Raw genomic sequence first — 25,632 nt, 5'->3', positions numbered from 1 at the left:
ACACAGATTTAGACAATATTTGAGAGAAATAGGCCTTTTGTGTACATAGAAAAAGTCAAAGATCTTTACGTTTAGCTCATGATAAATAGGGGCGAATACAAAAGTGTTGCATTTATAATTTTGCTCAGTGTGTATATATATATATATATATATATATATATATATATATATATATATATATATATATATATATATATTAATATTATTTTATTTATGAGAATTGATTAAAGCAGTATTAAACCCAAAAGCAAACATGTATTATATTCAGGTTAACAATTCTCGGATGTGATTAATTTCCTTTTTTTTAGACTTTCTTTATTTTATTTTCATCTAATGATCCAGCCAGCAACTCTCCAGCAGAATATATCAGTTTATATGTATGAGACAAACCATTTAACACTGGCATGAATGCTTAAAATGGTCAGCTTTTATTTATTCATGTAAAATCTTTATCCCAAAAGGAAAAATAAATGCTTGCTGTAGCTAATTAGAAAGTGGGAACTTTTTTCTTCAATTTGTTAGTGTATTTAAATATGCTAATACATTTATCACCACCCTCCCCCTCCTAGACTGATAATGCTGCTGTGCCTCCTTTTCTCTTTCACCCAAAGTGGTGTCTCATTAATGCAGGAAGTGTGTTACTGGCCAGATCACCAGGTGAAAACAGAGGAAAAAAGCCCAATGTCGTGTACACACGGTCAGAATTTTCGACAAGAAAAGTTCAATGTGAGCTTTTGGTCGGAAATTCCAACTGTGTGTAGGCCCCATCGGACTTTTTCTGTTGGATTTGGCCTACGGAGCTGGTTCTCAAATTTTCCGATGGGAAAAGTTCTTGTTGGAAATTCTAAAAATCTGTGGGCAATTCCGACGCGCAAAAAAACACGCATGCTCAGAATAAATTAGACGCATGCTCGGAATCATTGAACTTCATTTTTCTCGGCTCGTTGTAGTGTTGTACGTCACTGCATTCTTGACGGTCAGAATTGTGTGTGACCGTGTGTATGCAACACAAATTTGAGTCAAAATTCAGTTGGAAAAAAATCCGCGGTTTTCTTGTCGGAATTTCTGATCGTGTGTACGCGGCATAAGGAAATAAAACTGATGCAGCCACCACATCTATCAATTTGTAAGCTGCAATATGTTGCACATTTAATTTGGGGTTTAATACCACTTTAAAGTATAACTAAAGGCAATGAATGATGATGATGGATGAAGTGGAGAGGAATTAGAACACCAGTTTTTAATGCTGTCTGTGCTGCTGTTAGAGAGATTCACCCTTACCCTATCTCTTTGTCCTGTTTACCATTACCATTGAACGTGAAGGTAAAAGAAAATCACAAATTCTGTCCTCAGAAAAGTAATAGAGGGGGAAATCATTCAATGGTTCTGGTGGCCTGGGGGTCCCCAGGAAATTCCCATAATTTGCAGGGATTTCCTCTCACTTCCTCTTTGGGTATGGGACAGGACGTGAAGGGTAATCTCCACAATGGCACACAGATGGCGGGAAAAAAATCTGACAGGGGTTATAACCCTTATGCCCGGTACACACAATGAGATTATCGGACGAATGATTGTCCGATTTTTTTGCATGCTAATCACACATGGAATCTGATGAGTTTACTAAAGTCACGAAAATTCTAGTACGACATAATAAAAATTCGGAAGTGATGTCATGTGTTGTAATGCATTTGTATTGCATTTTCGAAGGACAGCTGTACTGATTAAATGAAAATCGTACGATCTGGCATCGTACGAAAAAAGATTCCGTGCCTCTCCGATAGAATAATATCAGATGAACTGTCATGATCGGCTCTCGAAAGCTCTGTACTAACGATCCGATTATCGTACGGTCACTTCGAACACGGCAAGTTCTGCTACATCTTTGACTTAAAGCGGTTGTAAACCCTCCTATCTTTTTCAGCCAAGGAAGCTGCCATCTTGGCCTTTGTTCAATCTTCAACTGCCATGAAGCTGCACATGTGATCAGTTATGACACCAGCCATTGGATGGTTTGACAGTTTGGTTGAGAGCACAACCAATGTGCAGTTAGCATTCCCGGCATGCCGGGAATGTTAACAGTTTTTTTAAGTGTTACATCGATGGGTTAACAACCGCTTTAATCATTATTACCTTTTCTTTTTCCTATATGATTATATTTTAGCATACACAGCACATTGCTGGGTTCAAGAAAGTGGAATATAAATGTTGCAGATTTTTTTGTTCCCTTTTACAAGAGCTGTTGTTGCAAAGACCACAGCAGATAATCAAATAAAGATTATTTTTATTTAGTAAACGTAAGTAATGTATTTACCTAGTATGTATGTAGCTGTTAAGAGTGAGCTGGGCCTCATCTTGTAGGGCTGCAATGGCTGCAGCATTTCTCAAACTCCTCAGTTCGGAGCCACTGTGTGTTGGTACTGCAGAAGAAAATTTATTTATTAATGCACATCACAGTAAAAGCATTACTTGATTATATAATGTATAATACAACAAAAAAGTATCCACATTTACTGTATACATTTTGTTGGTTTATCTCTGGGTTCAATTGCTCACTCAATTTTAGGCCCCTTTCACGCATGCAGACCGTTTGTCCATTTTTTACCCATACATTGACGGATAAAAAACGGACATCAATGCATCTCAATGGGAAAAAAAGGTGTAAATGGATGATCATCCATTCACATCTGTTTACATACACTTCCGTCAACATCCTTTTTTTGGAACAGATCAAAGCCCTATTTTTCTTCCGTTAAAGAAACGGATTGGACCAAAAACGGATGTAAACGGAAAAACGGTCCTGTTTTTGCATGAAAGAATGGTTCGGGGACTCAAAGTAGTTAAGGATTCTAGCTGGCAGATGTATAAAACTGATGTAAAAATGGATGAAAAACTGATGGCAAACTGATGTAAACTTCATACGTTTTTTCTTTGAAAAGAAGTGACTGAACTGATGAAACGAACGATCCGCATTTGTAAAAGAAGCCTAAAGCCCTGTACACACGGTCGGACCTTTTTCCGACCAAAATCACATCAGAATTTCGACGGAATTCCATCGGAGTAAAAGAGAACATGTTCTCTATCTAAACTCCGACGGAATTCCTCTGAATTTCCGATGGAAATAATCAGATGGGACATACACACGGTCGGAATTTCCGATGGAAAAAGTCCATCTGACTTTTTCCATTGGAAATTCCGATCGTGTGTACGAGGGCATTAATGTTGTTTTCAAAAATCTGCAGTAATGTCCTATCATAGTGAGCTAAATATACACAATCTGGTGCAAAAGTAATTACTTGTACATCCCAGCATGGCAGGGCCACTTTAATAATTGATGTGGAAAATGTATTTGATATTTGTATTGTATTTTTTTCCCTTTTATATTGAAACTATTTTACATAAAATATGATAATTTATTTGGAGCAAAAGGACAACTTTTTTGGGGCCCAGTGCTTTCATACATTTTCGAATACAACTAGCAGACTCAGTCCTGTCATCACCAAGGTACAAGGACCTACTAGGGATGTAGCAACCAGTAGGTGGAACCACAGTTCTGTAGCAGGGAAGCCACAGGCATCCAACACACCCGGAAGTGTTGGATGTATAAAACTGTAATCGTACTTCTAGCTTACAAGAAAGTATAGACTGGAATCTGGTGCAGACTGGTATTATTATAATATTATTATTTTGGACATTATTACAAAAATCGCCATCATGTAAAAATTGCAAGTGCTATGTCTAAATTTTATGGGGTTTTTTTTTATTGTTTTTTAGATAAACATTTAAAAGAGATCACATTGGTGTAAAAACGTATCATTATGTGGAAAAGTAAACTTTCCCTGAGGGAAACATGGAGGTTGATAAAATATAAATAGGGTAAACTCCTGCGCTGTCTGAGAAGTGAAGGGAAGGGGAACAAACTAAAAATACTGCTGCAAATATAAAAGTCTACCTCGATAGACTAAGGTGAAACAGAAAAAATTTAAATACAATACTTGCGCTGTAAGGTGTGGGACAAAAAGTGAATAATAGGTGGTAACGTTTATAAGTGGCTAGTGAAAATATTATTTGGTGAGAACAATATTATAAGGCATATATAGCAATGAAACTAATACAAGGACAGTCCTTAGTGAAAAATCTGCACTCTGAGGAGGTCCAGATCCGGCGCAGTCCTGCCGTGTATTGGTGTGCTCCAACAGAGATAAATCCTGATCTCCAATGGAGGTTGATGTACTTAAACTGGGGAGTGCAAAAGCCGGTGCCAGTTTTATTGTCAAAGCATAATTGGACAAGCAAAAGTTAGAAGCTGATTGGCTACCATGCACAGCTGCACCAAATTTTGCACTCTCCAGTTTTAGTAAATCAATCCCATGGAGTCTGCCTTTGCCCAATTCCTTCTGAAAATTGCTTGTTCCTTTGTGCCCTCCCAAAAATGTTGAGCACCAGCCGCCACTGCTCATATACTTCCTTGTGGTATTGAACCTTGCTCCCACATATATGCACTTCTAAATTGATGCCACTTTTTTTTCTACACGACAGAGTCATGAATTTGTTTCACTCTATTACTGGGGCCTGACCCGTCTGTTTTTTGTGGCTAAGCACAAACAACTGCCATTCCACTGTTCAAATAGAGTGTACCTACTGGTCACTGATACTCACTGATACTCACTGGACAGGGGAAAGTAAAACGCCAGGTCGTAGTAACAATGTGAGACTAAATTGAGGAGCGCAGAAAAGACTTTGATAGCTAAAGATTGTAAAAGCTAACATCTTGTGGGCTCAATTGTTGGGTGGGTTAGGATGTAAGCTTGTAAAAGGTTAAAATCAAGTACAGGTTCACTTATGTTAAAAATAATATTGAAACTAAATTGGGTGCCCTACTAAATGGCAAAAGACAAATCTTTCTGACCTATGCCTCCCCCCGTGACATCCTATTGTTCGCTAAATGCAGTAAGGTTCAGGTTGTGGAAGGATGCAGGTAGGAATCAAGGCTGGAAGTAGTGGACAAAATTTGTAAACTAGAGCTGAGTTTTGGGAAATCCTTGGAGGTGCCTGCTGTATAGACCCATGGCCACCTATAAAGCTAAAGTGAGCCCAGAGATTGCCTTTAAAGCAAGTGTTTAATTTTGCAGGTTAAAACAAAAATCATACATTTTCTAAATTAAAACCAACAATTACTTACCAGCTTTAAAAGTAACAATGCATTTGAGACAAGCAAATTCAGTTGCGTCTAACCGTAACTGTCGAAATCTGGCCACGACTTCCTGTAAAGCTTGAATCTCAGCAATAATTTTATTCAGCTTCTGCGAGTCAGTGTTATCGTTGTTCATTCCTAAAATCCAAACATATCATAGATAATATGGTTTTTATATCTATCATTTGTAATCCAAGCAAGTCTACTCCATTTAACATGGATCTGTCATCGTGGTCTAAACTATGTCTGTGTCGATATTATGAAAATGATAATAAAGTACTCCTTTGGATGATAACAAACACAGTGATTAGCATTTCAATGATGATGCAGGCAGTTATGAATACAACAAAACAACACTATTTGCATTTAAATATAGATTTATAAATGACAGGTATGGGCTATTGTTCACACAGGATTTGTTATTCTTCACATGTTGTTCATATTCCCTGCTATGTATTTTAATGTTAATTTCTACAATAAAGTCATTAAATTGAGCGGTACTTACCAGATACAGCCAGTAGTGTGTTTGCATCAACCGGGATGGCCCATTGTGCTATTCCCAGAACAAATAGCTCTCGCCATGCATCTTCTAGGAGCATCAGCTGCCATAAAGTAAATGAATGATATGTTTACAAGCACATAAGCTATGCATCCCTCTCCAATTTCACGGCTGCTTTGACTGCTATATAGAACACTTTACATCTGAGCATTTTCTCATTTGTGCATTGCCAATGACACTTAGGAATGAATTGGGTTTTTATGCTCTGTTCTTTAGACTAGAATGGCTTATATACAGTATGCAAGAGCACTGCTTGAGACTAAAATTGAAAAATCACAGGATCCACTGTACAAGAATACTTGAACCCTTGGCATGTGTAATCTCTCCACTCAATTTATTTTATATTAATAAATAGCATATGTTTTTCAAGTTTTACTGGGTTTACCACTTTTAACTTTGAATATGTAAAACCTTTTTTTAAATGTATAAATAGCATATTTTTATACATATTTATTTTCTTTATTATGAACCGTTGGCATGCCCAGTAGTGATAATCTGTATTCATTTGAATCATTTAGTCAAAGTCCTTTGTTGTTAACAAGCTAATAGTTTTGCGACACAGTTTATGTAGAAGACCTAAAAACAAAACCTTGACATTAAATGCTATATCTAAATTTTATGTTTATTTTTTTCGTTTTTCTTTTTGATAAACATGTAAAAGAGATCAAATTGGTATAAAAACATATCATTATGTGGAAAAGTAAACTTTCCCTGAGGGAAAAATTGGGAGATGATTTACTAAAACTGGGGAGTGCAAACGCAGGTGCAGCTCTGCATAGAAACCAATCAGCTTCCAGGTTTTATTGTCAAAGCTTAATCGAACAAGCTAAACTTAGAAGCTGATTGGCTACTATGCTTCACAGCTGCACCAAATTTTGCACTCTCCAGTTTCAGTAAATCCCCCCATGTAGTCTGCCTTTGGCCAATTCCTTTTCCTCTGAAAATTGCTATTTGCCCAGCTGTTTTGCAGACCCACAGACTTCACTCATTTTGAAATTACTGACCCCAAACAAGTATGGAGATCAGTAAGTAAAGCCAATATCAACAGTGACTCCAAGAGGTTGATTTACTAAAACTGGAAAGTGCAAAATCTGGCGCAATTTTGCATAGAAACCAATTAGCTTCCAGATGTTTTTTTATTTTTTTGTCAAAGCTTTATTGAACAAGCTGAGGTTAGAAGCTGATTGGCTACCCATTGGTGCACAGCTGCACCAGATTTTGCACAACCCAAAAGTGTTTAAGCAGAAGATATCTGAATGATAGCCAGGCACCTAACATTTAGAGGATAAAAAGTCGAAACAGCAGTTTTCATGTTTCTCCCAGGAAGGATTACCTTTAATGTTCTGTATAATTTGTATTTATATATACACACGTGAGCAGTCATATGCCTTCATTACACATCCTGCTTTGCAGTGCAACATAATGGTTGTGCTTTTATGACAATATAGGTCTATGAGTCGGCTATCACTTTGCAAACAATACACAAATTCCCTGTGAGGGTCATCTACTGTATCTCAGTTACAGTTGTTAGAGTAATTGCACCCTAGCTCCCTCTAGTGACTAATCTACAAATTTCTATATTTAAAAGAGAAGTATGGCCAAAGTATTTGTGGCCATACTTCTGTTGTGAGTCACACGAATGCTCTTGCTTTTCTTCTCCAGCGACCCAGAGTCAGCTGACAGTAGGCTATAGCCCACTATCAATAGGAAACAAAATGATTGCACACCAGAACTGCAAATATTGCTTGATAATCTTTATTGTCAAATGCCAGACAAATACAGGGATTGCAGTTGACACTTTTCACAAGTATGTAGCTTGCTTGTTCACAGTTGATCTGGCATAACCACTCAAGGCTCTGGAAAGATCCCAACAATTTTGTCAGGATCCACACAGGTGACTCCACCTCTCAGTGCATGGCCAAGAGCCAGAGCCAGCTGCTCCCGCCCCCATCCCAGCCCAGCGCTGCAGGAGCAGAGCAAAACTGACAGTCACTGCTCTCCACTCCGAGCAGACTGAGTGAACAGCTGTCATGTGATCTCCTAATTCTCATTATTAGAGCTGAAATGAGACAGCTGCAGCATAGCATCGATGCTGCAGCATAGAGGTGAGTATGTATGTTTATTTTTTTTGCAAACCCCAAACTTTTCCTTTAACACAATTCCAAAATATTCCAATTCCAAAATGTGGAACAGAAAGCTTATAGAAATGTTAGGTATCAAGTCTTTCTTTGGGGCAAACAGTGAATTTGGAATATGAGCTCACTGAAAATAAAGTATACTTTTTTATTTAATACATAAACACGTTGAAATATTAAAACCAGGTTTCAGAAAATGCATTTTTTTTATCAATTATACCCTTTACAAACAAGTTTACTTCAGCCTAATAATTTGCCAATAATTTTGTCATTGCATATGAGACCAAAGTGATGGTGAGATTGTTTAGAAATAAATATTTTATTTTCAATGCATTTAATCAAATTTGACCAGTGTTCGTTTTAAAGCAATGGGTTCTGTTACTGTTGATCTCTGAAAATGCTAGATGCCTGGCTGTAGAATAATTAATGAGATAGACCATTAATAAAAGAGAAGTTAATAATGAGGATTATTGAGCTTTTTCATGCATAAAAATTATACATGGGCTCCTATGCTTTGCCTGCTTGTTTATTTATTAAGTTTAGGCTCCTTCCTTTAAAAGTTCCATGTTTTATGGATGATTATTTTTTTAAACCTAATAGTATAATGCTAAGTTGTATTGATGCAGGATTGTATGTCTCCAGTGCAGGGTAGAGCACTGACCTTTGATATGATAGTTTAGTTATCATTTTTCACCATTGTGTCATTTCCCAGGCACTGTGACAATGCAAATTCTGTAGGTTGTAGAGTTCAGTGTTAAATGCATTAGTGTTTGACCTGCATGGTATTGCTGTGAGTAATGACGTCCAATATATGTTATGACAAAGTTGTCATCACTTGTGTGTGTGTGTGTGTGTGTATATATATATATATATATATATATATATATATATACCGTATATATGGTGGAGGGTGAAGGTGCAGTGTAACATTTGTCATTTTTAATCCTGAATTCCTAAAACAAATGATTTGTTTATTAATTAAAAAGACTCATAATCCCCATTATTAACTTCTCTTTTATTTATTTTCTCTTTTATCTGTCCCATTATTATTCTGCAAGTATGTGCTGAGTTCAAAGGATTACCCCCAATTTGGGAGTGAGCATAACAATATCTAAATCACATTTTCAATTTACTTGATAAAAACCTTAGGCCGCATACACACGACCGGTCAAAACCGAGGTTCAGTTTCATCGGTCCAAACCGACCGTGTGTAGGGCCCATCGGTCTTTTGTCCTTCGGACCAAAATTTTAAAACTTGCTTTTAAATCGAACCAATGGACCGCTGACCGATCGGGCCAAACCGATGGTTAGTACACAAAAGCATCGGTTCAAAACCGGCGCATGCTCAGAATCAAGTCGACGCATGCTTGGAAGCATTGAACTTAGTTTTTTTCAGCACGTCGTGTGTTTTACGTCACCGGGTTCTGACCCGACCTATTTTTGAACTGATGGTGTGTACACACATCAGACCATCAGGTCACTTCAGCGGTGGACCGATGAAAACGGTCCGTCGGACCATTCTCATTGGATGAACCAGTCGTGTGTACAGGGCCTCAGAGCTTTATAAATTTGCTATAATAAGTTAACTGCCTGACTGTCTCTAGCTTCACTAGTTACTAAGGTTAAGCTAGTAAGCAGCAACACAAGTTAGTGTAAAGAAAGAACTCCTAGTCTAAATACCTTTTTCAGTGACTCAGAAAATATTGAAGCTAGAGGGTCAGTATGACACCTAGGCAACTAGCAAATGATCTGTTTATTTCTTTATTACTTTTCTTTAACACCGTTTACAAAAGCACTGTAAAACAAACATAAGAAATCAGTCATTTTGAAGATTCTGTTTTTTTACTCTAAACTCACTTGATCTTGTAGAGACAGCGTAGAAAAAGCTGGCACACTCTTAGCCCATTTAATGCTCATGAATAGGAGTCGGGCTGCAGATTCACAGACAGATTCAGTGGCCACTTCATAGAGATACAATGGAGCTCCATTCACTTCATGTGGGTACTAGATCAAACAAGGAAAACAGACATTTCAGTTACATAGGAATACAATATATGGCAACTACTACATTAATTATTCATCTTTATTATTAAACCATGCTGACTACCATCCCAGGACAATTTAATATCTTGTACCCCACAACCAATTTAAGCTATTGTCAATAAAAGAAGTGAAATTAAGAAAGAAAATCCTGAATTGTAGATGTTTCTTAAATCTTTAAAAACGAGTATGCCTGTGTAGATTATTATGCTTTATCAATGAGCATGTATTATTTCCTAATGATGGCCATACAGTATTAAGGTTTATTAAAGGTTCCGGCTCTAGGCCAGTGGTTCTCAACCTGGGGGTCGGGACCCCCTCGGGTGTCGAATGACGATTTGCCAGGGGTCACCAAGGGAGAGAAAGAATAAGAAAAAGAATACAAAAAAGAATACGAAAAAGAACAAGAAAGACAGCTAGAGAGAGGGATAGGGGAAAACAGGAAAGAAATTAGGATATAGAGAGAATAAAAGGTAAAGAAAGGAGAACAAAGAAAGAGTGGTACATCCTAAAATGCACCATAAGGGGTTTTAATAATGTGCGAGTGGAAGGGACTCGGAGCGCTAAATATCCCTGGGTTAGGGGCACTTGTCTTGCCTTGGGTGCTGACAGCCCACGCTACGAAAATGATACTGTAAGGGGGGCCCCACAACTTGGGAAATTTATTCAAGGGGTCACGGCACTAGTGAGGTTGAGAACCACTGCTCTAGGCTAAGATTCTAATCCTGGCTAGTCATGGGCGAATCATAAGGAACCTCACAGGTTTGATTCATCAATTTTTCCCAGTTTTATACTGGGGCTCTCTAGTGGTCTATCTATTGGAATATTCTCCAATCTTCTCCAACTACTGATGGATTCAAGAGGGTTATGGAAATTCTGGAAAGTTTTCTAGTTAGCCAAGAAACTACTGTTAGCAAAGGCACCACTGCATGAATGTACACCTCCACTTTCCAAGGTGGGAGGACGATTGTTAACCTTTTACAAATGCTTATGCATCCTGCATATCTAATGCTTGGGTTCAGGAAATGGTGTCCAAAGGCTATCATGTGAATGGAACATGAAAAACATGCAGAGATCTCCCTTAGAGGTGCATGACGCTGGTGGGTAATTTAACTATTATTATTGCATACATTTAAAGCACCCATATGTTAACATTTATATCTTAGAGAGGAGAGTTTTCAAGAGCACAACTGATCCATGTTGTAGGATATGTAGGATAAGTAAGTCCGTCATTGAAAATATCTTTAACAGGTCACTCAAAACTGATATTTAGTCTTGGATAGATATTGATTTTTTTTCTTCTGCTACACACAGAGTGTTTTTTATCTTAATGCATAGAATGCATAAGATAAAAAAAAAACTTTTGCCTTTACAACTCCTTTAAGTATTCTGTTTTTTTTTTAATATAAAATATAGTGCTTTATATAAAAAATTTATAAAAAAAACAGAATACTTAAAGGAGTTGTAAAGGTACAACGTTTAAACTCTGGTTTCAAGGCCACCAACAGGTTCTGAGCTAAGGGGCCTTTCCAGAAAACATGCAAAGCAGTTTCCTACTGGATGAAGAAAAGAAAGCAACACCTGTATCTGCTCAGGTTTTTTGCATGTATGAATGTCCTCCAACTCCCCACCCCTGAATAACCATTGATGGCAGATATTTGTGCCTGTTGGTGAGTCTCTTTGAAGAAACATTCCTCCACACCACCTTACAACTGGCTAGAGGTAGGCCAGGAACAGACACCACTATGTTCTTGTCTCTGGTCAACTTATTTCCCTTCCACAAGTTGGGCTTAACTTCATGTAGCCCCTTCTCCTTGGTAAGCTTCCAAGTAATACCAGGAATTGTGCCAATTATAGGGAATAGAGCTGTCCAATTTGTCCCATCCAAGGGACCTCCAACGAGGCAGGGGGAAAAAACGTGACATGGCGTTTCCAGCAGAGTTCACCTTTTAATCTATCAAAGTCCTGAGGATGGAGTTGCAAGCAAAGAACAGTTGAGTGGCAATGTCGGGCACACCCTTAATGTCTTTTAGGGGCTTCATAAACATAACTGCTCACTTTACTCCATTTGGAGCCCTAGCTGAAGTAAAAAAAAGCCCAGGTGTTATCCCGGGAGGGTCAGGCCTGGGTTTTCACTCACTTGCTTCACATATCTCCTAGAGCAGGGATATGCAATTAGCGGACCTCCAGCTGTTGCAGAACTACAAATCCCATGAGGCATAGCAAGACTGACAGCCACAAGAATGGCACCCAGAGGCAGAGGCATTATGGGACTTGTAGTTTTGCAACAGCTGGAGGTCCGCTAATTGCATATCACTGTCCTAGAGATTCATGTTTTATAATCTCTTCAGTTGAGTTCCCAACTCTGTCCCCACATCTTGGGGAGAGTTATGTTTCCTGTTGCAGCTGATGGAATCTTGTTACTGCTACTTTCTGCATATTGCAGATCCCCATGTAGTGAATGCAATAGGCAAGTACATTTGTAAAGTTTTGTAAAATCTTATTGCCTGCTTTTAAGAGGTAGCATTAGTATAACTTGGAAACATCAGTACAAAACTCATACATCTGTTTTTGGTAACTAGGACATTATAAAATCAAAACAAACTTTATACTTCAGCATTAATACACACCTAAGCCTTAAAATATCTACAGAAAGCACAACCTGCTTGTTTAGTAATTACATTTTGCATACAAGCACCTTTAAATCACTCTCCTTTTGACAATAATCTGGTGATCCGAAAATTCCATTTACATATGTTTTTAATGACTCCATTGGGCTCAAAAATTCAACACACCACAAGATCATTGCTTAAGGGTCAGCATTATGAGCTTCATACAACCACAAATCACTTTCACATCTGCCTTGTAAGTTGCAATCTGACTACCATTACATGAGGTTGACAGAGAAAGTTATACACCACAGGTCCTAGGAAGCAGACCTAACCACGCAACGTGAAAATGCATTGTTTTACTCAGATCTCTGATTTTAGAATATCTAAATCTGAAAACAAAACATATATTTTGCAGCCTGCCAGTCCTTAGGTGCACTGCCTGTATTAGTTTAACATTTTCAGGCTCTGAACATTTTCAGCCAGTACAGAAAAATCAGAAAATGTAATTGCACACTTATTGTAATTTTCCTTTTCTGACAAGCTCCATGGCACCATACTGATGGCATAGTCTCTGGCCCTCTCCCCTCATGATATAGTGAATCCACAAATTTTTACCCCACTTCAACCATGGTTTTGTGTAACTAGCAAACTCTGATTTGGAGGCATACTATGCTGCCATAAAGCTTGTATGAAAAGGAACTTTACGGCAAATATGCAATAAAATGTTCTTAAACGGTTTAGGTTCAACACGGTAATGGGGGACACCTTACAAATCGACTGGAAGTTACAACTGTGAGAAGAACATTCTGGAGGACACCTGCAGGCCAAAAGGAGGGCACGCAAACCGGAGATATTTTTGACTCTCTGAATGCACCAGGATATGGAAATAGGCATCTTTTACATCTATTGAAAGAAGTCAATCTCCCAGTGAAAAATATTGCAGTCTTCATCTTGATGTGTTTTGGTTGAGACCCTTAAAATCTACAACTGGTCTCCAGTCCCCTGCCTTCTTCTCAACCAGGTTAATACACTCTTGCTGTGCTACTGAAATTAATCCTCTACTAGTAGGGCTTTTACAAAAGAGACTTTGAATTCAAGTATGAACTTGGATCAGTATAAATTTTAGACAGTTTTTTTTCAGGAATTTACAGGAATTTACATGAGTGACCCTCTGAGATTGTCTTTAAGGCCTACTAGTCTCTTTTTTTATCTGCCCAAACTCGCTAGAAACTTGTGCTCCCATGTGGCAAATTTAGGTAGGCAAAACTTTCCAAAAAGGGCTACTGGGTCTTTTGTCCCATAGAGGCCTGGTCTATGATTGTGAACCCCTGTTGCTGTATTTGAAGATAAATGCTTAAATTGGGGTCTCTTCTTCCTCTGCCTGCCTGAAGTATTTTCCACCATTCGCCTTGGCACGTCTAGCTTTTTGCTGAATAATGATTGACCCTGAAAGGGAACCTTGCACCACTCTTGGTTTGAGACAGGGTTCATCATCTATAGCCTGTGTGAAAGTGTTAACATTACTCTTGCCACTGACTTGATGATGTCAATAAATGATTGCAGTACGAATACAGAAGTAAGCATTATGTCTCTCATTGTAGTAAGAATATTGGTCTTACTGAGATCGTTGGAGACAGCTGTTTCAACATTTTCAACACTGACTCTGAGGGCCCTTGAGACAGAATTTAAGGCCACCAGCTTACACGCCACTGTCAAATATTTATATTTTTAAATCTACATCACTACACCTATGCAGGACATCCTTAAGAGAAATTGCACCATTCAAGTATAGTGTGATATGCCTGATGGATGTTGCCTTGTTGTCAAGGATTTTTATATTGTCTCCATTAAAAGGATATCGTTTCACAAATTGATTATATATTTTTTTTGTCAACTTGATTCCACTCATCCATAATTATGTATTTAAACTTGTCTATGAGAGGGAAGGCTGTAACTTCCTTCTTCATATGCTGAAAGAATGTTTTCTTCTTTTGGAACTTCTCTGCCAGATTCTCCAACAGAAGGTCCTGCTTGTCTGACTTGACGGAGGGCTGCAGTAAGGCAAAGTTGAAAACCTTCTAACTCTCCCTCATCTGATGAGGACTAACAAGAATCTTCAGACTTTACATCTTCCTGATATATTAGAGTTGACGTTTCTGGACACAAAGTTGAGACCTGTGGACTGCTAGAATGTTGAATGGTTGAGGTATGGATGAAAGACTGTAATGCCGGGTACACACGAGAGGATTTATCCGCGGAAACGGTCCTCCGGACCGTATCCGCGGATAAATCCTCTGGCGGATTTTGATCTCCTGGTTGTACTAACCAGGAGATCAAAATCCCCGCGGAATTCCGTCCGCGGTGACGTGTCGCGCCGTCGCCGCGATGATGACGCGGCGACGTGCGCGACGCTGTCATATAAGGATATCCACGCATGCGTCGAATCATTACGACGCATGCGAGGGATGTGTTCGGACAGATCGATCCGGTGAGTCTGTACAGACCACCGGATCGATCCGCTGGAGCCGATTCCAGCGGATAGATTTCTTAGCATGCTAAGAAATTTTTATTCGCTGGAAATCGGTCGGCCCGAAATATATCCGCAGGATTGTACACACCAGCGGATCTATCCGCTGAAACCGATCCACGGATCAATTTCAGCGGATCGATCCTCTCGTGTGTACGGGGCCTAAGATTTCCTGGAACATTTGTTTCATTAGGACAGGCATTTCCAAACGATGGCCCTCCATCTGTTGAGGAACTACGCATCACATGCGGCATTGTAAAACTCTGACATTCACAAACATGACTAGGCATGATGGAAATTGTAGTTCCTGAACAACTGGAGGGCCATAGTTTGGAGACCCCTACATTAGGGAAACAACCTGGTGGTTATTGGCCTCTTTGTCCCTGGTTGCTTCCATAAAGCACCTTTCACAATTGGTCTTTCATAGCAGGACTGTGTTATGACAGGCCCAATACCCATCAGGAGGGGGTGACAATGGTAAGCTCTCTTATAAGGTCTATGTTGAGAGTGATAATGTGTCAAAGGAAACCTTGATCTTTGATTTCTGTAATGATGGCAAAAGAGACTTATTTTTCTGGGTAAAAATCAGTGTCTTTCAAAGTTTTATATCTGTTTCAGGAAGAGGGAGGAAATATTTGATCTGCCATTAAGGGCTGAGGATGCACAAGAAAATGCTGCACTGCATGAGGTATAGTGGGAGCCTTTACCCACGATTTCTAAACTAGCTGGTCTTTTGGAGCGATTGGCATGGCTGGATTTATTCTAAAAACAAAGGTAACAGGCATACTATTACTATACTACATTTACAGCCTAAGTAATACAACATAGAGTGGCCGGAAAATGCCTACCTGGTGGGAGAAGCATGAAAACTGGGGCAGCAGGTCCCCAGCAGGATGGGAATGTAGACACTGGCAGGAAGCGAGCTGGTAATAGTGGCAGGTTCATCACAGGATGCCACCACGATGTCTAAAAGCTGTGGTCAATCAGACAATACCCTGTCCCTGGTGCAGGGGGAACACAACGCATGCGACGACTGTCAGCATCTGCTTGAAAGACAAACACAGGAGGAAATGTGCCTGCATTGGATTCAGCTGCCCAAGTTGGAATACAAACATACATTCCGAGGGCCCGAAATCTTATCGGAAACAGTGTTCCACCTATCCACAGACACAGCAACCAGCACACCACCACCTGTCAAGGCCTCTCAGATTTACTGAGATATACCTGTAGGCAGGTACAGTCTATACTCTCCAATGCAGGTGCCGCTCATCCATAGCAGCAATGCAGATGAGAGAGGAAGTTAATAGAAGCTATGTTTCTCTATGATTTCCTTGGTCACTTGGATAGTGATCTGATTGGATGCACATACCCCATGTGACCCTGGTGGCCATCTTAGGTTAGGCAGAGACTATTTAAGACTCTGACCCCTGAGCTTAGTGCGTTTTATGCGAGTGGACAGGCTAGGGACAGGTTTCCCGCTTCACAGGTACAGTGGCAGCACTAAGGAAAGGTTAAGGGGGAGAAGGGAGAGAGCAGGGACTATGTCTACCTCTTCAGGAAGCTTCCAGTTGTGGGTTAGAATGGCCAGGTCACACATCGCTTGTCGTGGCAGATGCTTTCAGGATCCCTGAGTCTTCTGACCACTGTCAATTCACTGCACACTTGTAAGTGGCTCTGGAAGGGCCAGCTTCCTGCTGGGCCTGTTGTGCTGCTGACTTACTGTTCAATACAATGTTCTTTGCAAGTCGGGCCTTGTGTGTTTACTGCCTGCCACATCTCACTGCACCTTCCCAACATACCAATTCATAAAGCATGTCACAGGAGACCAGCAGCAGAACTCTCATATCAGCATTTAATTTGGAAGACCATTTGGGGGGACCTCTCAAAATATAGGTGGACCATCAGGGATTTACTGGCAAGGCAGGATTAAAGGTTCATATGCGTCCAATATAAGTTTAAGAAGAGGAAAAAATGTCAACACTATGGTTGTATGGGGTACCAATTTGTGTATAAATGGTCCTATGAGAGAAAAGAGGGTGGAGACCACTCCATCAGAATGCTACTATGTAGCTCTAAGTACATATCTGTTGATCTTGACTGGAAAGAAAGCACACGCATCCTCATCTTTCTTGTGTAAAGCGCTAGTCCCATATATACACCATGTAATTGAGACAAAAAAGGCAGCCATTTTGAAGTTCAGCCTGTGTGAAAACTATGGCTCCCTCCATAGATACAATGGAGAAATTAGCATAAAAAGAAAGGAACAATAAATGTGTTATTTGCAGGATCACCAAGCCTGAAAAGACAACTAATGCAGCCACCATGTTTAAGGACTAGTAAGCTGTAATATATTACAGTTGTGTTTTGGGGTTAAAATACGCTTTATGATCAACTAAATTACTTTAGCCCAGCTGCAGTGTTTTCTTCATAATATTTATATGACACTGAATGATTTTTCATGTTGCATGGAATGGCTTTTGAGATAGAGTGTGACTTACCTTTGGGGTTGGCTGTGCCAGGCCAATTAAGGTCTGTCTCTCGGGAGTGGTGGACACTGCTGCCAGCTCTAGGTTATGTGGCTCCAGCTGACTAACAGTGGTGAAAAAGGTAGGTGTTGATAAGGCTGCTGAAGGAAAGTGAGGCGTGCTTCCATTGACATCTTTATGTCCTCTGAAATATAGAGCCACTTGCTTCCTTATGGTGGATGTTCTTGGTCCCCTTTCATGTTGAACAGCTGAAATCAATCCAGTAATCATCTCAGTACTAATCAAACTCATTTGGAAAATTGATGCAAAGAGCAGGCTCTTAGATACTTCATTTCATTAAAAGGTTAAAATCATGAAAATCTTCCCTCATACTGTGTCCTTGAGAGAACATTTCTTCCTTATGATTTTCCCTTTCTAAATAACGACATTAATCTATATTTTACCAGAGCTATGTCAATCATTTTAATGTAGGCTTCTGTTCTTAAGCATAATGCTTTTGATTTTGCTTATGTTAAAAAAATACCAATGACTGTCTCACTGATTGCTAAGAAAATCTTATAATTGGATTTTTTTTTCTTTTTCTAATATGAGTGACAATAGATGATTGTATATTTAGGACAGAAATGATCACACGGTCCTATTAATAAGAATGAGACATTTAGTGAACTCTTATGTTAATTACCATCTTTATTCATGTTGACTTCTAAACATTTCTTCAGACGGCATGCCCTACATTGATTTCTGTGTGTCTTGTCCACCGGACAGCCACCCTGTAAAGACAAGATACATACTCACTGCATTAGGTTAACAATACAGTAATAATACACTATTATCATGGACTGACCACATGCATTCATTAGAACATGGGTGAACAGATACAGAATATTTACAATCAGAGGGGATAAATTGTTAAAGGTATAGAGATTGTTAACTTAGGTTTGCTAATAAGGTAAAGGTCTGTTCACCTTGAATTCCCAATCATGTAAAAATTATAAAAACAGGATTTTAGCTTGCATGTGATTAAATTGATTTACCTTATTCACTAAGTAAACATTTCCTTTGCTAGTTAAGCAAGCCCTATTTCTTTAGTAAGTCAGCCACACTATACACTTTCTTATGTACAGTCACGTGTTTAATGATTTATTTGTATATGTATTTGAAATGACCATATACCAGCAGTTTTTATTTAGGCTAAAATATCAATAGTATTTTCTTAATTATGTATAAAAGGTTTGCTGTATATATTTTACATATGCAGGGATATATTTGTTAAAGCATTTTTGATTACATTTCCTTTATCTGTTTTCCTCTTCGGCTGCAATTTGAAGGTGTAGAACAGGGATCCTCAAACTACGGCCCTCCGGCTGTTGTAGAACTACACATCCCATGAGGCATTGTAACACACTGACATTCACAGACATAACTAGGCATGATGGATAAATTGTAGTTCCTGAGAAAAAATGGAGGGCCGTAGTTTGAAGACCCATGGTGTAGAACACTTAAATATTTTAGGAACTATTCTAGAATTATTGCAGCCAAGCAAACTGCCTAATGCCTATTTATTGAAGGCAAACTTATTTTCTAATAAATACATAATTGGACTAAAAGTTTTTTTTCTCTTTTCTTGCAGGTCTGCTTTAGGTGCAGGCATACATTAGCAGTAAAATATCACTTGTATGTACAATAAATGTGCAGAATTTACTTTCAGGCACACCCGAAATTAAGAAAGCTCTATACATTTTGTCACCTAGGCAAATTATTCTCATATGAAGCAAGATCTCACTGTTGTGATGGCGAAAAATGGCGAAATCTATTTAACTTTTTACACTCTTTAAACTTGTATAGTACCAGCTAGGGGAGCAACATTTTACTTCCACATCCAAAAATAGCTTACAATGAAAAAAAAAATGATAATTAGGGGACGTGAAGCCTCCCAAAATGTCAAAGAGGCCAAGTGAAAATCATGTATTAAAATCAAGTAAATCTTTATTCCAAATGAGTAAAAGACGAGCATCAGTCCAAAATGACCACACAACTTTAAAAATGTCACAATGTGCATATAAGACAAAACACAGCTGATAATATGCGTAGAGTTGAAGATTCTGGATATTGATTCCAACGCGTTTCACTGAGTTGGTCTGCGTCCTCTGGGAATATTAATATCGATCAACTTTAAAAATACATTAAAAATGACCAATTGCTGCAGCTCCAGAGGGGCGAAAGGTCGTGGTCGGTGACTGCCCTTATGTTAATACCCAGTGATTGAGACGCTAAGATGGAAGATCTATCACCTGTCCTGAATAGTCCAGTGTTTGACAGACCACCTCCTACAACATTTGCAGATCCAACTGTGTTGGAATGTCCAATTGCGAAACGTATTGAAATCAATATCCAAAATATTCAACTCATTTGGTATAAAGCTTTACTTGATTTTAATATATGATTTTCACTTTGTGGCCTCTTTGACATTTTCATCCTACAAAGTCCAATACATATTAGTGGAAGGCTCCACGACCTCTTATTATCCTTTTCTTTTCCTTGTAACTTTTTACACTCCTTTCTTCCATTCCAAAGTAGTTAGCAGTGGAAAAGAACTGCAGCTTTTACTCAGATCTCTAGCTCTACAAAGCTACATAAGAGTACTTGAGGCTGCTCTTCGTCTAGCCACTGCAGCTGTATTTATTTAGTAAAATGTTGTATATCCCAGATCAGTTTTTTTAGATGATTTGTATTAGTTACAAGCATTTTTAGCCATCTGCGCAAAAAATAATAACACCATACCTTTAGAGCCGGTTCACACTGGGGCGGCACAACTTCGGGGACGACTCGGCAAGGCGTCCTGAAGACGACTTCAGAGGCGGCTTGCAAAATGACTTCTGTATAGAAGTCAATGCAAGTCGTCCCGAGTCGCCCCCAAAGTCGTACAAGAACCTTTTTCTAAGTCGGAGCGACTTGCATCACTCCTATTCTATTGAATAGAATGGGAAGCGACTTGTCAGGCGGCTGAGTCGCCTGACGAGTCGCCCCAGTGTGAACCGGCTCTTACTTGTAACAGTTTGAGAAAGATAGTTTGGAATTAAAATGACAATGAATGTTTTAAAGCTAAACTCCTGGCATAAATAAATGGCACACATTAATGTAGCTCTATATTAAGTAATACATTATTACATTTATTTTTTTAATGCAAGCAGTGTAAGTAACTGATTTTTATTTAATATCGTCTTGTACAGCACAGCTCAGAGAAGGGAAGGGAGAAGCAGTACAAAGAGCCAATTAGGTGTGCTGCAGTAAAGGGTGTATGCTGATAGGAGCAGTAACATGGAATGTGGATGGAAAGAGGATCCCTTCCCTGCCAGGCAGAGCTGTGCTGTATGGCAAAACTGTGTAAATCTCAGAACTGGAAGGACAAGAACACCAACCCTTTGGTAGGTGAAACAGCTTTCATATCTGTAATTCATCTGTTTTAAGTTGTTTGCCTGAGGTCAAGCTTTAAAGGGGTTGTTGTAAACCCTTATGTTTATTTCCGCTTAAAGGAGTTGTAAAGGTAAATGTTTTTTCACCTTAATGCATCCTATGCATTAAGGTGAAAAAACATCCGACTGTACCGCTCTTCCCCCCCCCCCCGAACCCCCGTTTTACTTACCTGACCCCTCGAAAGTCCCACGCGCGTCCACGTCATCCTCTTCGGTTCCCAGCCTGGCCGTTGATTGGCTAGGCTGGATGGATTGATAGCAGCGCAGCCATTGGCTGGCGCTGTTGTCAATCACAGCGGATGATGCGGCGCACCGGGGGGCCAGCCGAGTGATACAGTCGGGGGCTATGCCTGCCGCTGTATCACGGGAGCGCGGTTGCAAAAGCTTTCCACCATACTCGCTCGCTCGCATTAAGGTGGAAAACTTTTGCGAGGAGGAGCCGAGACAGCCGCCGAGGGACCCCAGAAGACAGGGTTAGGGGACACTCTGTGCAAAACGAGCTGCACAGTGGAGGTAAGTATAACATGTTGTTATTTAAAAAGAAAAAAATTCTGCCTTTAGTGTTGCTTTAATACATCCTATGCATTAAGGTGAAAAAACTTCTGGTAGTCACCGGCCCCCCAACCCCCCCATTTTACTTACCTGGAATTCGCTCAGCAGTGACCCACACTGCCTCTCTCCACGGGGGTCCCATCTCTTGATTGGATAGACTGATAGCAGCGCAGCCATTGGCTCCCTCTGCTGTCAATCAAATCCAATGATGTGGGCACCGGGGGGCGGGGTCAAGTCATACATTCTGCGTCTATAAACAGAGATTGTATTTTTGTTGTCTTTATGTTTACCTTTCCTATTGAATATAGAATATAATGCTTACATTGTATGTAAGACCTGTAATTTAATATTATATTGTTTTGCTTTATGCAACTACATATCTTTGATGTATGTTCTATTTTGTGTATAGATAAAATGTTATTAAGAAAGACCATGAACTAATATATAACTATCATGTATATATTGGCTAAAGAGATTGTGGATTCTTCTTTGAGCAGTCAATTCCCTAACCAGCCTTTGCTAGGGAAACATAAAAATGTGGAAGCTTCTGTAAAACAAATCCCATTTGCTTAAGGTCATTTGAGAAAACATTTTCTTATGTGCAATATATCTATCCTTTTTTAAAGGTTCTCAAGTATATGTATATACACTTGTAATGAAAAATGAGTCACTACACTTGTCTTTTTGTGTAGTCACTTGTGGAAGTAAAAGGCTGACTATCATATCATGATGCTTTTTTTCCACTATTAACCACATTCACTATGCCTGAAACATGAGAAAAAGCCTACTGAATGTACAGCAAAATAAAAAGCATAGCTCTGAGCACATGTATTACACAATTTATAACTGTGCCAAGTCCATTTGGAAATGGAATTAGGGTCATTGAGACTCTGCTCTGTAAAACTAATTTACTTCATAAAGTTATAGGCTGTGGGCTGGATTCACTTAGATCCGCGCATTTTTACTGCGGTGTAGCGTATCGTATTTACGCTACGCCACCGTAAGTCAGAGAGGCAAGTGCTGTATTCACAAAGCACTTGCCTCCTAAGTTACGGCGGCGTAGCGTAAATGGGGCCAGCATAAGCTCGCCTAATTCAAATGAGGATGAGGGGGCGTGTTTTATGTAAATTATTGGTGACCCAACGTGATTGACATTTTTTACAAACGGCGCATGCGCCGTCCGTGTACATATCCCAGTGTGCATTGCTCCAAAGTATGCCACAAGGACGTATTGGTTTCGACGTGAACGTAAATTACGTCCAGCCCCATTCACGGACGACTTACGCAAACGACGTAAAATTTTCAAATTTCAACACGGGAACGACGGCCATACTTAACATTGGCTACGCCACCTAGGGGGCAGCTATATCTTTACTTGGCTTATCTCTTACGGAAACGGCGTATCTTTACTGCGACGGGCAAGCGTACATTCGTGAATCGGCGTATCTAGTCATTTACATATTCTACGCTGAAATCAACGGAAGCGCCACCTAGCGGCCAGCGGAAAAATTGCACCCTAAGATACGACGCCGCAGGCCGTCGTATCTTAGCTAGGTTTAAGTGTATCTCAGTTTGAGCATACACTTAAACTTACAACGGGCCTAGATTCCGAGTTACGTCGGCGTATCTACTGATACGCCGGCGTAACTCTTTGTGAATCCGGCCCTGTGAGTACTAATGTGCAATGTGCTGATTAGTATTGCAAGCCTTAACACTTGTATGTCTGTGATGAGAACCTAGTAAGTTAGGCACATTTTCTCATACCACTCTATGTATCAAATATGTTACAAAGCGTTACTAAGGTCCTGTTCACCCTGTTATGACAACTGCATAAAAAACACATCTTTACCTGAAAAGGGCCTACCCTAAAAATCTCATTCTATACTTTTATACCAAATATAATCCCAACATGTTTGGCGTGTTAGGGAATCCAGTAAATTCCAATTTTGGGTTCTGGTACAACTCCAAATGTTAAAGTAAGGGACTGAGAGAAAGAATAACAGAAATTTACCTGTTCCAGGTATTTAAATTTTTGCTATGGGCCTCTTGATTCGGCAAAACGTTGTCATTACTTAAGATAACAAAGTAGGAAACAGCAGGCTCCCCCGACCATCTCAGGCTGGCTGAGAAAAGTGGAGGAGATAAAAAAAAATGGAGGATCTGGTCCTCACTGCGCAGTATAATCGTGAGAAATACTCTGAGACCTGGAACATTTGGAACGTATTCATTTTTTCTGACGAAGGGATGGCCCTTCTGCGACAGTGACTCGGCGGTGGTTCGCCGCTTGACGTCGGTGTCTTTTCCTGCTCCGGCGCCCTCTCTCTGGACTGACCCCCCCTTCCTTGTGTGTCTGCCCCCCCACCCCCTTTTCTTTTCTTCCTTTTTTTTTTGTTTTTTTTTTCTTTCTTATTTCTCTTCTCTTCTTTTCTTTCCCTCTTCCTATCTACACCTTGCTTGTTCTGAGATTCTATGAGGAAAAGTGAAAAGGAAGTGGAGAGGTCCTATATTGTCAGACGTCCTCTCTAAGATGGTAACTTTCACCCTAGATAATATTGTACAGTTGTGCAAAGATCCATTTAGGTGAAATGTTCTGCTGATGTACCTGTAACCTGTTCTTTGTGACTATACTGACTGTAATGTGGAGACTTCTCTCCTTGGTGTTACTCAATAAAACTTATATTTGAATAAAAAAGATAACAAAGTAATATACATATTGTTTTTTTTTTCTCAGTACAAAAAAGGCTTTTTAGGCTACATTCACATGGATATAAAAATGTAATTGATCTTACTATGCATATTTTTATCTAGCACAAAATGTCTGCGTAATAATCAGTAAATACTTGCGTAAAACTGTCTTGTTTTTTTTCATTCCAATAAGTGCCTCTGTCATACAGTACATGTATACAAATGTCCTCAGATGCAGATTTTTCAATTTTGTGTTACAGAACTGAACACACTGTACATTTATGCACCTGTGTGAATGTCTCTATTAAAAACAATGCAGCTGCCCCTTAGATCCATAAATTAAAAAAAGCTTCAGTTCAAAAGTTCAAATATTAATGCAAAAAAATAGAAAAAAAAAACTGACAGCAAAATAAAAAGTAAGGAAAGAGGGGTACGAAGAAGTTAACTAGGGGTGATTTAGGTAAACTAAGGGGTTAAATAGAAGCATATTTTTATTTATATTTTTACTTTGTAAGGTTGCTTTATCTAAGAACCAGAGACTTTTGATGGAGAAAGATTGCTTAATTATAACTCTTCTTGACACTGTGGGCGCTGTTCTGTTAGGCCCCCGTACACACGACCGAGGAACTCGACGTGCCAAACACATCGAGTTCCTCGTCGCGTTCAGTGTGGAAGCCGCCGAGGAATTCGGCAGGCCGACTTTTCCCATTGACTAACGAGAAAATAGAGAACATGTTCTCTTTTCGGCCCGACGAGTTCCTCGACGGGTTCCTCGCTGAAAAGTGTACACACGACAGAGTTTCTCGGCAGAATCCAGCTCCGACCGAGTTTCTGGCTGAATTCTGCCGAGAGACTCGGTCGTGTGTACGGGGCCTCAGTGTCAGTTTATGGAGGAACAGAAAGATCTGTTCCTGTGTAAGAAGGGCCGGTGCAAGGATTTTTTCTACTTAGGCAAAGGACGGTGCATTTTGGTGCTCCCCACCAACCATCCCCTCCACAATGCAACACCCCATCCCACATGGCACAAGAGGTGGGTAGAGACTGCAGGGAATGAAACAAGAGACAGACAGTCAGAAGCTGCAGACATGGCACAGAGAGGGGCAGAGACTGTGGGCATGGCACAAGACGTGGGCAGAGACTGCAGACATGGCACAAGAGTTGGGCAGAGAATGTGGACGTGGCACAATAGGTTGACAGAAACTGTGGCCAGAGACTATGGACATGGCACAAGAGGTGGGGAGAGACTGTGGGCATGGCACAAGAGAGAGATGGTCAGAGACTGTAGACATGGCACAAGAGTTGGGCAGAGACTGTGGGAATGGCACAAGAGGTGGACTGTTCTGTCTATCGTAAGAGGTGGGACTTTGTATTA

At 39.8% G+C, this 25,632-nt stretch overlaps 1 protein-coding gene across 1 annotated transcript in view; it reads right to left on the bottom strand.

Annotated features, from left to right (window-relative positions):
- The window catches only part of NR2E1 (nuclear receptor subfamily 2 group E member 1), a 54,021-nt gene that overhangs the window by 3,776 nt on the left and 24,613 nt on the right, over positions 1-25,632 (bottom strand). The window contains exons 3-8 of the mRNA XM_040350203.1: positions 18,233-18,320; positions 17,563-17,798; positions 9,743-9,889; positions 5,697-5,793; positions 5,180-5,329; positions 2,312-2,417 (exon numbers count right to left, since the gene is read on the bottom strand). Coding sequence (XP_040206137.1) covers positions 2,312-2,417; positions 5,180-5,329; positions 5,697-5,793; positions 9,743-9,889; positions 17,563-17,798; positions 18,233-18,320 — 824 coding nt within the window. The remainder of the gene's footprint in view (positions 1-2,311; positions 2,418-5,179; positions 5,330-5,696; positions 5,794-9,742; positions 9,890-17,562; positions 17,799-18,232; positions 18,321-25,632) is intronic.

The sequence above is a fragment of the Rana temporaria genome, chromosome 4, assembly GCF_905171775.1.
Source record: "Rana temporaria chromosome 4, aRanTem1.1, whole genome shotgun sequence".
Lineage (NCBI taxonomy): Eukaryota > Metazoa > Chordata > Amphibia > Anura > Ranidae > Rana > Rana temporaria.
Note: the sequence above shows the minus strand (reverse complement) of the source record. Positions and strands in the feature narration are given on the sequence as shown.